Genomic DNA, 16,546 nt, shown 5'->3' with positions numbered 1-16,546 from the left:
GATCGAGCGAGTAGATTGTGTAGTTACCATACCTTGATCTCTGATACATTATGATGCAATTGCGTTGAGATCTTCGACATTCCCGGCCTGCAGAATCTGAGACGAACTGGGGACCAGGGTTGGTACGCGGCTAAGCTTCGCATCTTGGAGAACTCGTGGCTCGCGTATATAAGCTAGGGGACTTGTAACGATGGTGGGTCCTGATTTTAGTGCGGAAGAACGACAGGCGATGAATTCAGTAGCTCTTTGTGTGCTCGACGGAGTCCTGCATTATCAACCAAACATTGCTCGAAGTATCGTTGTAATGATACCGGTGACGATTACCTCTAGCCTCTTCTCTGGTCGTCAACGATGAAAACCTGCAATGACATGCAAGATCGGCGAGGAAACAAGGCATGTCGTGCATATGGTCCCGTAGTCGCGTTTTTAGCACCTATAATAGCCGGCTGTTATTACACTGTGGGTAACGTACCTAGTACGCGAGTGGTTGGGCATCATCCCAAACTTGCTGGTGGCCTACACCATGCTCAGTTACTGCTGTGGGAACGAAGTGCCGGCAGAGCCTGCGGGCATGCCTGAGTTGTCGCTATGGTTTCTGCTCGAAGATATGTCACTGGACCATACAGATTGACATGTCCGCTCATCTCCGGTCCTACCCTGGTACAATCTCTTTTGGCGAGAGGAATGAAGCGGACCATGCGGAAGCAGATGGTGCGTCGAAATTGAAGAAGACAAGGCTCCACGCTCAAGGAGGAAGTGACGTGGGAGAGGATGTGAACATGTCTCAGGATTTTCAAGGTTCGAGGATGCGCAGTTGTCACAACCACATTGCTTAGGGCGGGGTCATCGGCTGGCTGAGGAAAGCACGCGCGAGGTGCTCAACTCATAACGTGCGTGATATTGGTAAGCTTCGTCTCGAGGTGGCTGCCTATGTGGTTGGCTGTTGGCTGCCTATCACGTGGGGGGTCACAACGTCTTCTGCACCAAGTTTGCTTTCAATTCAAGTTTGATTCCTGGCTAACCTGCGCACATGCTTGAGGTACAGTGATGCCATGTGTGTAAAGAGACGGATAAAAAGTGGCGATAGAGTCTGGTCGAGGTGACTTCCTATCTGGGGAGTAGTGCGCCTGCGCCGATGGACATGAATCACTTAGGCACAGGGCGTTGATGGTAGCCAGATGGCAAGTTCCACCGCGCGTAGAATTGCAGCAATCAGGGCGAGGGCCGGAGGGACTACGCTAGACTAACGGATAGTACTCGCGGACTTTTGTCGTTTTCGCAGAAAGGGGCTGCTATAGGGCGAGGAGGCAAAGCCACATGGCGTTGGTAGAGGGCGCTAGAAACAAACACGTTCTCTCGAACAACTGCTGTGGCTTGATGCAGTCGTAGAATAGGAGCAAGAGCAAGGGGCTCGGCACTTTTGCGTATGTGGAGGCGGCCTTGCAGTAGATGCCCCTCTTTGCATGCGGTTTCCACAGCGTTTCTGCAGCTTCGTCACCTGTGCCAAGAGCAGGGACGGGTAGTTCGCTTACGATTGACGGAGCTGAAACGCGCTATCAGTCGTGCTCGAGAGGCTGGCGACGGCGACGCGACGCGAGGCGGCATGATGAGCTGAAATGTTTCCTCAGCAATGAGATGAGGCTGAGGGGATCTACAGCCGCAATGGCTGCGTAGGGAGGACAAGGCCGGGAGCGGACTGCCGGTGCATGAATGGCATTGCGCGTGCTATGCTCGGGCTCCTTTGTGGCATGACAAAGCTGCGTCGCCTGGTTCAGGTTAGAGATAGGCCAGGAGGATGGGAAGGAACGGCCGTCGATCGCTAGTGAGGCAAGACTAGATGGTGAAGGCTAGTGGGGTCCAAGGCAGGGGCGAACGACACGAAAACAAAGTTTACAAGTCATTATTCCTGGTGTAGCGGTCCAATTGCAGGACGGTCTACCATAGTACAACGTTGAAGGGGTCGCTGTCGACGCAGGGGAAGACGCTCCCAGCGTGCATCCGTCGCCCGGACAGGAGTGGGACCGGCGAGCAGTTGAGTCGAGAGTCAGGCAGTGGACTTGACGCCGAGGTTATCTAGGTACGGTCTTAGCCAGGCACACAGACGCCGATACAGCACAGGTACGGCACACTACTTGGGCCAACCTGCAGCAATTGGCTGGGGTATCCAAAGGCGGCCCCTGGAGACGCTAAGGGGCATCTGGCGCGTTGGTAACCCGCAGTAAGCCCTGCTTGCTTGCTCTCAAAGGGCCTTCACAAGCAAAATAATCCGCGTCTTCATTTTTTATCCTAGGGCTCTTCTTTTTTGTGCCCTTATCCTAATCGCTGCGAACGCAACCCACAGCCTGCTGCCTCGACTTGTAGGCGGCTAATCTGCGCTCGCACCAACCACCTTCACCACCACGGCCAGCATTGCTTCCGCGGATGAAGGCCGCTCCGACAACGCCCAAGTTACTCTTTGCTGGATCCACGTTCCTTCCACCGCAAAAGCATACACAACACCACATCCAACGGTCGGCGCACATACACCACTCGCACACAACGGCGCAGCCGTAAGCCGCACCCATGGCCACCTCACCACCAGGTTCGCCCGCAAACGGCGTTCCGCGGCCCATGAGCGCAATGATCCGACCGAACCGCAGCTCCAGTCGCATGAGCGTGAGCAGTAAACCCGGTGGCAGCAGGGCTTCAGATGAAGACAGCAGGACTGCAGTCAAAGTTGGTAGGTGCATTCTCAGGCTCCGCTGAACATCACCCATTCTAACCACAGTCTACTGCAGCTGTACGAGTGCGACCGCCACTGCAAAACGGCGAACCGGGCTACGAACTCATTCCACAGCGCTTTCGCGGCGCCCTCTGCCACGTCACATCACCCTCAAGTCTCACGATAGATGCTCCTGGCGGCAAGAAGGTCTTCGTCTTTGACCGCGTCTTTGGCGAGGACATTGAGCAGGAGGGTGTCTTTGAATACGTCTCAGACAGCGTCAAGTCCTTTGTTGAGGGCTACAATGTCTCCATCCTCGCATATGGCCAGTCCGGCGCTGGAAAGTCGTACACCATGGGTACTACAGGTCCGCGAGACCAGGCCGACAACGATGTCATGGGTATGTCGGACGTTGCATTGCCAAAAGCAAGACAGTCGTGCTAATCCACACTAGGCATCATCCCTCGCGCTGCCGCACTGCTATTCGAGAAGCTTGAGGGTAACACCAATCGAGGCTCATCAGGCATCCGCGCACCAAGCAGCCGTCTATCTGGCATACACAACATTTCCACCAAGTCATCGTCATCGTCATCGTCATCAGCGAATCGCAACTGGCAGCTCAAGGCGACCTATGTCGAGGTAAGATAAGCCCTGATCAAGTGGAAAAACCAAGCAACTGACGAATGCAGATCTACAATGAGCAACTTCGCGACTTGCTGATCCCCGAGCATGTGGCTCCCAATGACAGGCCCCAAGTGAACATTCGCGAGGACCGCGACGGTCGCATTCTCCTAACTGGCCTGACCCAGATTCCTATCAACTCAGTCGACGATATGCTCGGCGCGCTCAACTTCGGCTCCGCAATCCGGCAAACCGATGCGACGGCGGTCAACGCCAAATCTTCCCGTTCACACGCAGTCTTCAGTCTAAACCTAGTCCAGAAGAAGTCGTCGCCTGCCGCACCTACCTCGAATCGTGAGAAGCGCCGATCCGTCCCAATCGAGATGATGTCGGGCTCCTCCAGCGAGAGCTGGATGACAGTCGACAGCAAGTTGCATTTTGTAGATCTGGCAGGAAGTGAGAGGTTGAAGAACACAGGAGCGCAGGGTGAGCGGGCTCGGGAGGGTATATCCATCAATGCAGGGCTTGCGAGCTTGGGCAAAGTCATCTCGCAGCTGTCGGCACGTTCCCATGGGGGCTACGTCTCGTACCGCGACTCTAGGCTCACGCGCCTGCTGCAGGACTCGCTTGGCGGAAACGCCATCACCTACATGATTGCTTGTGTTAACCCAGCCGAGTTCCACTTAAGCGAAACCTTGAACACCGTCCAGTACGCCCAGCGCGCCCGCGCTATCCAAGTCAAGCCCCAAATCCAACAAATCCATGACGACAGTGATAAACAAGCGGCCATCGACCGCTTGCGGGCCGAAGTCCAATTTCTCCGAGACCAGATTCGACTATCTGAGCGCACAGATAGAAAGAAAGCAAACCCTCAAGAGCGTCACGAGCGCCAGGACGAGCGCGAAGCTGAGCTTCAGAACCAGTTGCTTGACGTTCAAGAAAACTACAATGCCCTCAGCGCCCGTCACGCTAAGTTAATCTCCGAGATTACCAAAGCCCGCGACAACGAAGAAACTGAAACGCCTATGCTCAAGGATGCTATTGGTGACTCTGCACTTGAGAGGCTGAAACGATCCAATTCTTTTGCCGAGGCAGTCGAATCCGTAGTGTTGGAATACGAGAAGACGATCCAATCGCTGGAAGCCTCCCTTTCCAACACACGATCATCTCTGTCGAACAACGAGAGCGACCTTCTGGAGAAGGAGACACGCATTGCAATTCTCGAAAGCCAGAACCATCACCTGCAATCGCGCATTCAGAAGGCAATGGAACGGGACGCGAACAACGAAGAGTATGTCCAATCGCTCGAGCGCCAAATCGACAACTCAGCGAATGGCATCGAAAAGAACGATACTATCATTACTGAGCTGCGCGAGAAGCTACAAAGGGCTCGCGAGAACGAAACAAGCAGCGAGGAATACATCTCAACATTAGAAGAGCGTCTGGCCGAGAATGAGCAGGAGACTGAGATCATGACCCGTGAGATCGAGCGACTGAAGCATGTCGTCGAAAGGCAACGCAGCGTGGCCAAACTGGACAATCTCCTCCACGAGCTCGACCACAAGGATCCCGCTGATGACTCCTACGTCAACGGCCACTCCAAGACACCTAGTGATCCCTTCATCGAGAAGCGCCCTAAGCTAGAGAAGCGGGTTACTAGCGAGAGCATGCACCAGTTCGGCACGCCCGTGGATGCCATTCCTGAAGAGAGTGAGCGTCCACTCACAGCCAGCACATCTGCCCAGCATGACGGTGCAGACGAGCAAAAGGATCGTTTTGCTGTCAAGGCTGCTTCAGCCGCAGGCGACGAGCCTTCCAGCCCGGCGCAAACTCGCTTTGTGAATGACAAACTCGACACCGTCACTCAAGAGCTGCTTGATCTACGCGTTGAACATGAAGGAACGCTTCAAGACTACGAGAAACTTGCCAGCAAGTACCAAGAGGCTTTGCGGACTTTGGCCGCCCTTCAAGACTCTGTAGATGAAGCGCGCCGTAATGGGGTAACGTCAGTGGCTTCTTCTCGACCAAGCTCCTTCTTAGCAGAGACGGGAGCGAATGGTGTCACAGCAGAGGATGGCCCACTATCGTCCTCGCGTACACTGTCTGCGGAATTGTCCTTAGCGGAGTCCGGCAACAACAATATTTCAGAGGAGGAGACGGAGGTTGGTCATGACGAGACCAAGGCTCGACGGACATCAGTCGCCTCCACGAACCAAGAGCAGCACATTCCTGACACCGTGCTGATCCAAGAGCTGAAGGCACTGAAGCTACTGCACAACGAGAAGGAGGAACGCATAGAGAAGCTTCAACAAACTTACTCCGATCTTCAAGAAGAGCATCAAGACACACTCGACTACGTCGAAGAGCTCAAGTCGGAGGTTCAGAAAGCCCAGATGCAAGCGAACCGACCATCTTCCCCGTCTGTCCACATGATTCGCAGAAAGTCCAGTCAAGCAGTTCTCGCGAACGACCGTTCTAACCGCGCATTCGCCTCGCTTCGTAACTTGGCCTTGGATACTCTAGAAGAAGACCCTGATGCCATCCAGAACTTTGAGGTCAACCTCAACACTATCATGTCAGAGCTTCATGTTCGGTCTGAGCGAGTGCAGGATTTGGAGATGGAGTTGCAATCTGTACGCAAGGAGATGGAAGGCAAGATGACTTTGATCAGTGGCCTAACAAAAGAACGTTCTAGCTTGAAGGCTGGGTCTCCTCTCGACATCTCCATCGTTGCTTCGATGCAGGATCAGATGAAGCAGAATGAAGAGCACATCAAGGAGTTGAAGGATTCCCACACACAGCGCGAACAAGAACTCAGAGAACAGATTGAGACCCTCAAGGCTTCTGCGAAGGGCATTGATCCATCTGATGATCTACCATCACCGCGCCGGACGCCTGAGGCGACGCCGATGGTGAACGGTCACGAAGAACCTCAAGATGAAGCTAGTCGCCACACCCAGCTTACTACGCTTAGTGATGAAGCTGCTCATTGGCAGTCCAAGCACCTCGAGGCCATTGAAGCTACCAAGGCCTCCGAGAAACGACATCTTGAGACAGTTCGCGAACTAGAATCTGCGAAACAGCGACTCGAAGTTGACCACGCTCTACGCGTGTCTGAGATCGAGCAAACCCGAGGCGCTGAGTCTGAGGCAGCTCTGGAACAGGAGAGAGCCAAGCACTCTGAGCTTATTGCTACCTTGCAAGCCGAGGTTGACCAGCACAAATCAACGGCTGTCAACAACGCTGCCCGCCTTGCTGAGCTTGAAGAATCTCATGCGAGCATTATCCAACAGATTGAGGAAGACTCTGAAGCCCGGGCGCTTACTGAGAAGGAACTGGACACTCACCGGTCGCTTGTTTCCAACTTGGAGAGGCAGATCGAAGAGCACAAGGCAGCGATCGACTACCATCAACAAGGCATGGATTCTATCCAGAAGACACACGCAGTCGAGCTTGAAAAGCTTACGCTAGAGCTGACAACTCATCGAGAGACATCTGCCTCGCTCGAAGCGGATCTTTCCAAGGCCAAGTCCGAGATGGCAATGCTGCTTGAGAGTGTTTCGACTGCACTAGGTGAGGAGACAGACATCAGCAATGTGCAGTCTCATATCGAGGCACTGGTTCAGGAGCGCAAGTCCATCACTACCAAGCTGGAGGAGGCTTTAGCCGACCGCGAGGTGGCTAGGAAAGACCTCGCGGAAGCCGCCAATGAAGTCAATACACTCAAGGGCAAGATGAAGGAGTTCGAAATCATCAACGCCGAGACATTGAAGGAGCTCGAGAAAGTAAGCGAGAAGGAGCATAAGAGCGCCCGTCTCGTACAAGAACTTGAAGATCAGCTCAACCAGAACTGGGACCAGCATGAGGCTGCCAACAACCGATTGTCTGCTCTACAAACTGAGCGCACTCGCGAGCTTCAAGATGCCATGAACCATGGTGAAGAACTTGAGAAGGAGGTACAGGAGTCGCGCATCAAGATCGCACTCTTGGAGGTAAGTTTGTCTTAATCTCAACTTCGAACAATGAGCTAACATGATTTAGTCACAACTGGTTGATGCGAAGCGAAACTCTGCTCGTGCCTCTATGGACCCTCGTGAAGACCTTCAACGATCCAATTCGAACAACTCTACTGCGCGCAAGAGCACTGCGCACACCTCTTTGCCGTCACCGCCACCTGCCATCCCTCTCCCTCCCCTCCCTCCTGGCAGCCCACCACCACAGGCCAGTGCGCCTTCTCCCCCTACCTCGCGCCATCAGAGCAAAGATATTGCACATGCTCAGTTGGTCGAAGACCAAGAAGCTCGCATCCGTACCATCGAGAAGCACTTGTTTGCTGAAAAGCAGCTCACAGCTACCCTTGAGGATGCTCTGACTGACCTCGAAGCTTCAAGCACCAAGACCAAGACTGATCTGGATCAGTTTAGAAAGAAGTGTGCTACTCTGGAAGAAGAGTTGAACGTGATGCGCAAAGAGCGCAGCGCAGCACGCCACTCTCTCCAAGCCGTTGAAGAGGAACGCAACGCCCGTCTTCGCGTTGAGGCCGAGCGTGCCCACCTCGAAGCTCGCATGGCAGCTCTCAACAATGCGCAGAAAAAAGGCAAGAAGAAGGGCACCTTAAACTGCTTCTAAGCTTCTCCGCTTATCCGCTCACCCACAACTTTAACCTTCATGTATTTGCTTCTTTGTTACCTGCTTATACCGGCGTACTGGAAGGGATCTTTACATACCACGCGCGACATACCCCCGATACACCTGCTCTACCTAGTTTGCCCTCCGAGGCTCGCAGTAGCGTCTTTTCTTCGACATGTCTTTATGCTTTCAACGATTTGCAATGCTCGCATCTCTGGCACACATCTACCGTTGGACGCGCTATGGTCGGTTGGACATAGAGAGGTCCTTGTCCGATACCTCTCTTCTCTCTTGCCTTTTATGTTTGCATGCCCCATACCCCCCCTTACTTCACCTTACTTTACTTTACTCCTCTTCACTTCACTTCACTTCATTCCAACTACTTTCCTAATGTATATTTTCACGGCAGTTGATGGCTCGAAAGGACATTCAGTTTGAGATGTAACCAGGGCCTTGGATTGTCTTCATGCTCATGGTCGGATGAGAGCTTGCGTGTGCATAGCGAAGAGAGCGAAACGATCAACCTTTTGCCTTTCTTGTTTTTAATTTGGGTTCTTCTTCTGGGACATTTGTGAAAGCAGATCAATGGGATCTATGAGAGGGTTTTTTGATGGATGATCCACTGTGACAAAAAATATCATGCCTTCTTTCTACCTACGACACGCCATTGTCTCCACCTTCCCGTGATGAAACACGAGTCCGATACACTCATCGCACTGCACCTTAGTCATCGTCGACGTAATTACTAGAACCAACGGAAAACTATAGCAGGCAAGCCTTTGACATACTGCATCACATGACCCTTCATCATCTGCACCTTCATCACACCATCACACCACAAATCACGGAACTTAATCGTCACACTACGTCGATAACGCGTAATCTCGCTTTGCAGGTTTCAAACGCACTATGCGACGAGATCGCGATAATTTGCTTACCTAGGTAAGCAGATTTAGGCGACTTACGCTAGGTCAACTGTGCCTCATCAATGGATTCTTGCGTGCCGCTTTCTTCTGTTCCTAACTGTGCCTCCGCCCTTCTTTACTTGCAATATCTCCGTGCCGCTGTGTACGGCACAGTCGTGGTGCGGCACATACGCGAGGGATGCGACGAAGCTTCAGTACAAGATTGTGGTGAGATATTGTGTGAAGAATTTAGATGAGAAAGTAATATGTTGGGTACTTGCTCCGAATCTCTTTGCGTTGCGTTGTATAGATTAGGAAGGAGGTTGCAGCATATGGATCGGGCACGGCTTTGAATGTCCGGTCGTTGTTGGTTTCATTATTCTAGAATGTCGAGAAAGTAGGAGAGACGGCTTGAGATTACATTGATATGATACCTGAACTTGTGCGCAGGTCCGAGAGAATTATGTGAAAGGTGGATAATTATATGAAAGATAAAAGTAGCAGAATGTTTACGTTGACGACATAGTTGGTATACGAGCGCTAATTCTGCTTGAGGGACATGCTTATGTTTTATCATTGAGAGCGAAGAAACGTAGTTCGCTAAGTCTCATAAATTCCGATTAACAAGCTCGTAACCAGCTAGTGATTGTCTGCGCGACTTCTTCTGACCTTTGGACCTAGCGTTCACGGTATGCAAAGCCCAATCACCCTCATCACACCAGTAGCGTACCCCCAGAGAATCCAGTTCGTTCTTTTCTCCTTTACTACGCCACGCTGATTCTGCCGCTTCTCTGAGGTCATTGGACTGAGAGAACGTCAAGATCTCGCTCAGCTTCGCCTGCTGATAACATGGAATCTTGGTTTGCCGATATAGTCGTGCGTTCCATAAGACTAGGAATGCTGCGTTGATGAGTATTAAAACAGGGAGTACAAGCAAGAGTAGTGGCCGATTTGGATCCAGTTTGAGTGTGTGGGCGCTCGAACGCATTGTTACGGGATTGACATCGGGCGAAGTACTTGTGCGAAGTGCAGTGGCTCCGATTGAAACGCTGATAAAATGTCGAATTTTCTCCACTTCCCAACCTTTGTTCAAGCCTTCGTTGGTAGAAGTAAATCGCAGTGGAATCTCGCCCCAAGGAGCATCATACATCGGCATTGTCCCGAAGACGCTAGCCCCGTTCCCAACGGGTGATATAGCAAACCAGAGCGCCAATTCGTTCAAGCCTCTGGAGTTTCTCAGCTGTGCAACGCTTCCTAATTGTGCTCTCGCTGCATCGGGAGCGATTCCGACAGTGAGAATGTCATCCACAAACTCGATAGTTATTTGACACGCTATACTGGTGATTTGTTTGCCGAACTCCTCCATAGTTGTGGTGTCACCTCCGACGACCGAACCATTGATCGCAGCGAAAACAAGCGTCGCCCGGGTTTTTGTTGGTGATTCAAATACGTAGTCGTCCGCCCAAACAGCAAGTTTGTCCTCATTTCGAACTTTAATAGCAGTAGAATGTTGATCTCTCTCAGACCGCCCATTTTCGGAATTGTTCATCCTTGTATTGAATGTTAGAATCCCGTTTTTCCACTTCTTGGGTCTCGCTCTCCACCCTGTGCAGCTGATCTCCTGTTGCAACCTTACAGCGTTTGCAGAGAAGTTGCCGCGTTCTGACAAGGTCTTCCGATCGAGAATCCAATTGCGTTGGTCTCCCATTGGCTCGGTAGACATATTCCACGCCCATGAAGTGTACCAAGCTGCAGCTCGTTCCAGCATGACACCGGGAGGGTTCCTTTGTATGAATATTGGACCGATCATGCCACCCGGGCGTTCGTACAGACTTTGAAAGACGCTGGATTGATTTTGCTGATTAAATACACGTCCCATTAATGGAGCGCCGGCAAGTGGAAGCAATGTGATGTTAATGGTCGCAAACAGAATCAGACCAGAGTTGAGATTACGTATCGAAAACACAGCAGCCGGGGAAGAAGCAATAGAGCCACCGCTCGCCTTGAGGTATGTGTCCATCTGATATAATGTGAAGTTTTGTCGATACAATAGCGGCCACAAAGCTGATTCAGAGAAAGCGTGGGCAGCATAAGCTATTGCTGCCAATCCGATGGAGTAAACTACTGTGCTGATTCCTTGTACGGTCCCGATGTTGTCCGTAATTTTCTGGGTGCGGCGAGGCACTGTGCAATTATTCGCCCATGCCGGGCAGCGAAGGATTTGTTTGCTCAACCACGAAGCGAAAAACACAACTGTAAATATACAGCTGATTCCAGCAAATAGGGCGAACGGAACGAGAGGAATGCGGGCAAGAAAACTCCAAAATCCGCGACGCCGAGCCAATTCCGGTCTTCTGACGAGGTTCTCAGTACTACTCGTGTTGACGGAAGGATGCAAGGTTGGCCAGAAGTTAGTCACCATAACTTCAATAGACGAAACTCCAAAGTGGTATCGTTTACTGGTTACTGAAGACTCTGGTGATGTCGGAGACAATCGCTAAGTTCTCTCCTTCAATTCGATGCAAGACTTGAGTTTATATGTTACCAGAGCAAGCCACAAGGCTGAGACCTGGCAGAATCAGAAGGAGGGTTGCCCGAACATCTACTGGAAGCGAGTGCTACTGGCTGCTGCAACTGTTGGGTGATTTTGCCGCATCCGGTCTCCTCAGAAGGCTGAAGTGTCAGCCCGCATAGATATCTATTGATACCGGCATCTTGATTTGCTCCTTCTGTAAGTTCGGGTATAAGGCAACGAACCTTCATCATCGCAGAGCATTTAGCGCGGCGATGAATTCATGGCGCTACCTTGCGGCCTGTCGAGAATCGAAGATAACGCACATAAGGTACTGCGTGGCTTGTTATCAGCTACTAATGGTAGCTGGTGCGTAGTAATGAATGCAGTTAGAAAAATCTTGTGACAATCATAGATGATATACCATACAGTACGGATGGCTGGCTGGTGCGATTGTTTAATCGTATAAGTCTCACTAGGTCAGCAGAATAGAAAGTTTTGAAGTTATGAATCATTGTCTCCATTCTACAGATGCTTGTGTGGGAGTGTGCTCAAGCAATATTGGAGGACAATAGATGACCTAGAAGGTATCTAGGTAGGGGGTTGAATACCTGGTACCGCAGCAGAGGGCCTAGTCGTTCTCAACTGCCATGAAACAGTCCTGGAAGAGGTTACTGACATTGTTGTAGATGCATATCCATCGAAAGCCTAGGTAAGCTAGAACACATGCTAGGTGCGTCGACAACAATTGTCCCAAACATGCATCATACTGAGGGCAGGTGGGGAACTGGTTGGCTGGGTGGGTTACATAAGCGGCGCTACGGAGGCTCGGCGCCGGAGCAAGCTAAAATTTCTGGAGCTCAAAATCAATCCAACATCACTCTCATCACCTGCATCGCAACGCGCTTCATTATGCGCGCCTCCAAGTACTCATCTTGATCAATACTAACTCAAAGAGTGCGCATGTTTTACATTTCAGGTAAGCTTTTTCCGTCCCCGCGACTCCTGCAGAAGATTATCACATACGAACAATCCAAATCCTACAGCACCGTGAAGGACTACACAACTCTAGAATTACAATGATGCAATCAAGCGCATCGGCATTACCAATGTGTGTACTTGGACAGTTGCTGACAACGCTCTAGTATCGCAATCACCAGCGCGAACACTTTCGTCTCTTCGCGATTTCTCTAAAGGTAAGACATCTCCAACCTCTTCATCCCACCACCCGCAGAGTGATGAAAACACGACACGGAAAGGCATTCCTCGACCTGAATATACAATGTCGACACCCTTGCTTTTAGTTTCAGCCTTGTCTGACACTGCTAAACCCTAACGCAATTTTGCAAGACGTTATTCGCGATCAACTTGCTAACTCTGGTGCTTGCAGGTACATACTCCCATACACACGAACCTTCCCCTCTGCGAACACTCCTGGCTTCCTGATGATACCTCGATGCGTCGGGCGGACATAACGTATGCCTTGACCGGCATCCATCAAAAGCAGGCGTACAAACCTGTGGGTGTTCGGAAGAGGCTTTACTTGTTGATAACAGCATCTCTGATTGCCGTCACATACCACATTTTGCGATGCATTCTTGCGAACTGCTCAACTAACAGGCCTCGCAGGTATGACAAGCTCTTTCTTCCAACAGACGGTCCATCATTTCAATGATGATTCTTTTGATATTCACACTGTGTGAGCGGCGGCGTTGTAACGAGCGTCCGTCGTACTGATCACTACCACAAAATCTGATTTAATGAGGTATGTCAGAATCGAAGACTCTTCGAGAACGTTGACTAACGTGTGTGTACCAGGCTGATTCTTGATGGACTCGTACTTTCCATCCACCACGGATGTAGTATGTCTCTTTGGACGTATGCTAACATCTCGAATGCAGTTCCCACTCCGCTGTTTTCAGGTCTACTATCGTGCACTTTTTGGTAAGTTGAATCACATCCTGCTCTACACGCCACCCCTCGTATGATGAACAACATGATTTCGCTGTGTTCTTTCTTAATAACATTGAAGATACAATCACCTTGGAGAACTGATCCCTACACCTTAAAGTCGTCATCTGACAGCACATTTTGGCTGAACTGGTTTGCTAACCATGTACAGTGATTTGGTCTTGATGGTTGTTTCTGAGCAGATTCGCTATGGCAATAGTGTATATAGTAATGCAATCATATATTTGCCACATCTAACTCCCTAAGCCTAGACCTGGACCGTGATTGCGCAATGCTTGAACCAGTATGCTGTTGAACAGATCATCCTTGGATGAGTGCATAGATCCTATCGCCCACCGTGACCGCTCTTCTCACCGCAAAGCCATCCGGTGTATCAACATGTTCATGAACCCACACCCGCCAGATCCCCGAGACAAGACTCCCTGTACCGGCAGATTCCAGCATCTTGGGTCTTGCGTGCGTCTATGCAAACCACATTCGGTCTGGCTCGCGTCTAGACGCGCATACGCGCACCTGCATGAAATGGCGGTCAAGGATAGGATGCCCGCTGTTGTCAGATGCAAGAGAGACTTAGCTGCAGGTACCCATTTTGCTTTCGCCCATCTTGCTCGCAGTAGTATCTGTATATCTCCCGAGCAACCAAAATTTCTCTTCAGTTTGCATCGTGAGTGGGGAAGGCTCAGGCAGAGTCACAACAGTTCTGTGGAGTGTATTCGTGTTGATGGTGCGCACGTTCGGCTTGCTCATCACCATTCGATTTTGCCTGCAAAGACTGTCTATCGTCTGATCAGATGACTCCTTGAGCAAAGCTTGGTTCGGAATCAATGAAAGCGTATGTTGCGTTGTCTCGTGTTATGATGAGCTGTACTGTGTTGTCTTATCAAGAAACGAGTATAGTTTGACGCTCAAGAGTATTGGTGTGGGATGACGTGGTGCATATCATGTGGGGTTTTATGATCTCTGGCGCCTCGCGTCTAGAGGCACGACTAAGACCTGCATGTGTTGATCGAGCTGGATAATTGAGATGCTGGGGTAAGATGCTGAGTAAGAGTGTTCATTGGTGTCGTGGTGCTGCAGCTGTATTGACCGGGTGGGGGAAGGATGACATGGCATGACACAAGACCGAGGCAGTATGCACAATGAGCAGTCTATCACGGCCGTATGAACTATGGCCTCTGCGGTGTGAACTATCAGATGAAGCAGGCGAGGCTGGATCAACAGACTGACACGATGCAATGCAGGTGACATGCAGACGTTTGCGGGGGACACATCGGTAGTTCCACTGTACACAGACCGTGTATTGTTCAGCTCACGTAAACACTAGGTCCACATACCAAAGGGAAAATTTGTTGTCGCCATAACAGTAGTCCACGGGCAGATGCAGGTGATTGACACACATGCTTCGGGCCGAAGCCTTGCGGAGCCGTTCAGCTGACGTTGGATGGGAGATACCGATAAGATGTTCGGAGAGCGGGGAGTATACAATGGTCCGTACTCTACAAAGACCTCGGGACCCTGAGATGGCATGAATGATGAAATCGGCGATATATGGGCAACGACAGGCTCTATGGCTGGCTAGATCTGGTTTTCGCCGAGAGCTGTTACTGTCAGCTGAGGAGCTGATGTACCATGGTATAGTAGCTGAGATGGTGCGAAACACGAGTGGCTGTTTCAACGTCGAGTGTCAACAAAGACAAATGCAACTGCGTAACTTAACTTCAAAGCCTAGTGCCACCTACGTCGTTGTGCAGCAGCGACGGCGCCACAATATGAAGCTGAAGCTGCGACAGATTGCTCTATCGTAATCGGAAGAACTGGTGGCTCGAGGCTGAGCTACCATCCCGCTAAGGCGTTGCTTCTCCAACGTTTGGCTTCTTACTTCTTCTGTGATCAGGTCTGCTTTTGTCAAGGAGAACATGGTACTGGAAACAAAGCATGTTTGCCGCGATCGAGCGATGGCAACAGATCTCTCCTAAGTCTCTCTTGCGTCAGCGCCCGTCGTTTTGGCCAACTCGGTGTCGCAGGACGGCCTCAGGAACTAGGTCGTTTAGACTGGGTGCGCAGCCTGAACCGGTTTTCCAGAAGAAGCACAAAGACACACAACGTCCGTCAAGAGTGACGCAAGCAGACACGGGCTGTCGCGCGGTGGGTTTTCTCCTATGCTCGTGCCGTGCCGTGTGGTTCTTTGACGCTCCGGCTGTCGTTGCATGTAATGGTGCTCGGGAGGGCTGAAGAACGATAAGCGTTGGCAGACCCTACCGGTGCGGAGGAAAAAACGAATGTGGTTTTCAGACAGAGGGTAGCTCGGTGGTGCGCACCATATCCGGTACGGAAGATGACTTGCATTGCGCTGTACTCGTCTCTGGTGTAAGCTGGCCGGGCTACTAGAATAGACGATCGATTGGCTGGGTATTGAGATTTCACAAACTGCCTGAATGCGCACACATAACACGGAGTTTGCCAGATGACATCGCTGTTCATTGTTGACCTGGTGATATTGGCACGCACAATTATCATTGGAATAAATAGAGAAAAAGATGGTCATCAATAAAGCATGCTAGTCAGTGTTGGTCGTACGTCTCTCTGGTGACAGCCGCTGGCCGATCGTGGTGAAAATTCGGAAAGCTCAAGCTCGTGTCGGAGATTCTATACCCATCAGGCAGCATTCAGGGTGGGCCGGCAATCTACTCAGACAGCCTGTGACATGCCCTCAACACGGGAGAATAATTCTGGAAGAATGAGGGCCCCGGAGTAAATCTTGCTGGTCCCTGACCCCAACAGCTCGCCCTGAGCAAGACGAAACCATCGTCGAGTGCGCATGGACAGCAGTTCCATTGTCACTCAGGGTCCGTCGCTGATGGCGCAGGGACTGACAGGAGGAACGACGGAATTGCGCGCGTCGGGAGGGAGCGGCCAGCTCAAAGTGTCCGTCCAAAGTGTGAATTAATCATGCAAACTCTCTCGAAAGAGGTTCGGTCTATTGATGAGCAAAAGCAACTTTGCCGCAACTCCGCAAAGCTTCCCGCAGAGAATAGAGTTGGGACTTGCGCTCGCTGCCGTTTCGTCGATCACAGGAGGTTACACGACGCGTCGGACTCTCCACAACGCGCCGTGCCCTGCAGCTTCTCGAAGACACTTGAGATCATAGTTTATCGATGATGACATGTGAAGCGGCGGGGAGAAATCCTGTTCTGTTTCACTGCTTTG

General features: G+C 51.2%; 2 protein-coding genes across 2 annotated transcripts; one reads left to right on the top strand and one right to left on the bottom strand.

Moving 5' to 3' along the window:
- Positions 1 to 2,562: 2,562 nt before the first annotated feature.
- On the top strand, positions 2,563 to 7,951 carry GT037_005129 (chromosome-associated kinesin kif4; the record flags this gene model as incomplete). Its single annotated transcript, XM_038930176.1, has 5 exons — positions 2,563 to 2,719; positions 2,778 to 3,101; positions 3,156 to 3,340; positions 3,391 to 7,314; positions 7,364 to 7,951. 5 exons carry the CDS (start codon positions 2,563 to 2,565, stop codon positions 7,949 to 7,951), a joined length of 5,178 nt encoding a protein of 1,725 aa, XP_038787126.1.
- A 1,512-nt stretch (positions 7,952 to 9,463) lies between these two features.
- Positions 9,464 to 10,876, bottom strand: GT037_005128 (uncharacterized protein; the record flags this gene model as incomplete). Its single annotated transcript, XM_038930175.1, has 1 exon — positions 9,464 to 10,876. One exon carries the CDS (start codon positions 10,874 to 10,876, stop codon positions 9,464 to 9,466), a length of 1,413 nt encoding a protein of 470 aa, XP_038787125.1.
- Between the last annotated feature and the right edge of the window lie 5,670 nt (positions 10,877 to 16,546).

Source organism: Alternaria burnsii, assembly GCF_013036055.1.
Source record: "Alternaria burnsii strain CBS107.38 chromosome Unknown 740, whole genome shotgun sequence".
Classification (NCBI taxonomy): Eukaryota; Fungi; Ascomycota; class Dothideomycetes; order Pleosporales; family Pleosporaceae; genus Alternaria; species Alternaria burnsii.
Note: the sequence above shows the minus strand (reverse complement) of the source record. Positions and strands in the feature narration are given on the sequence as shown.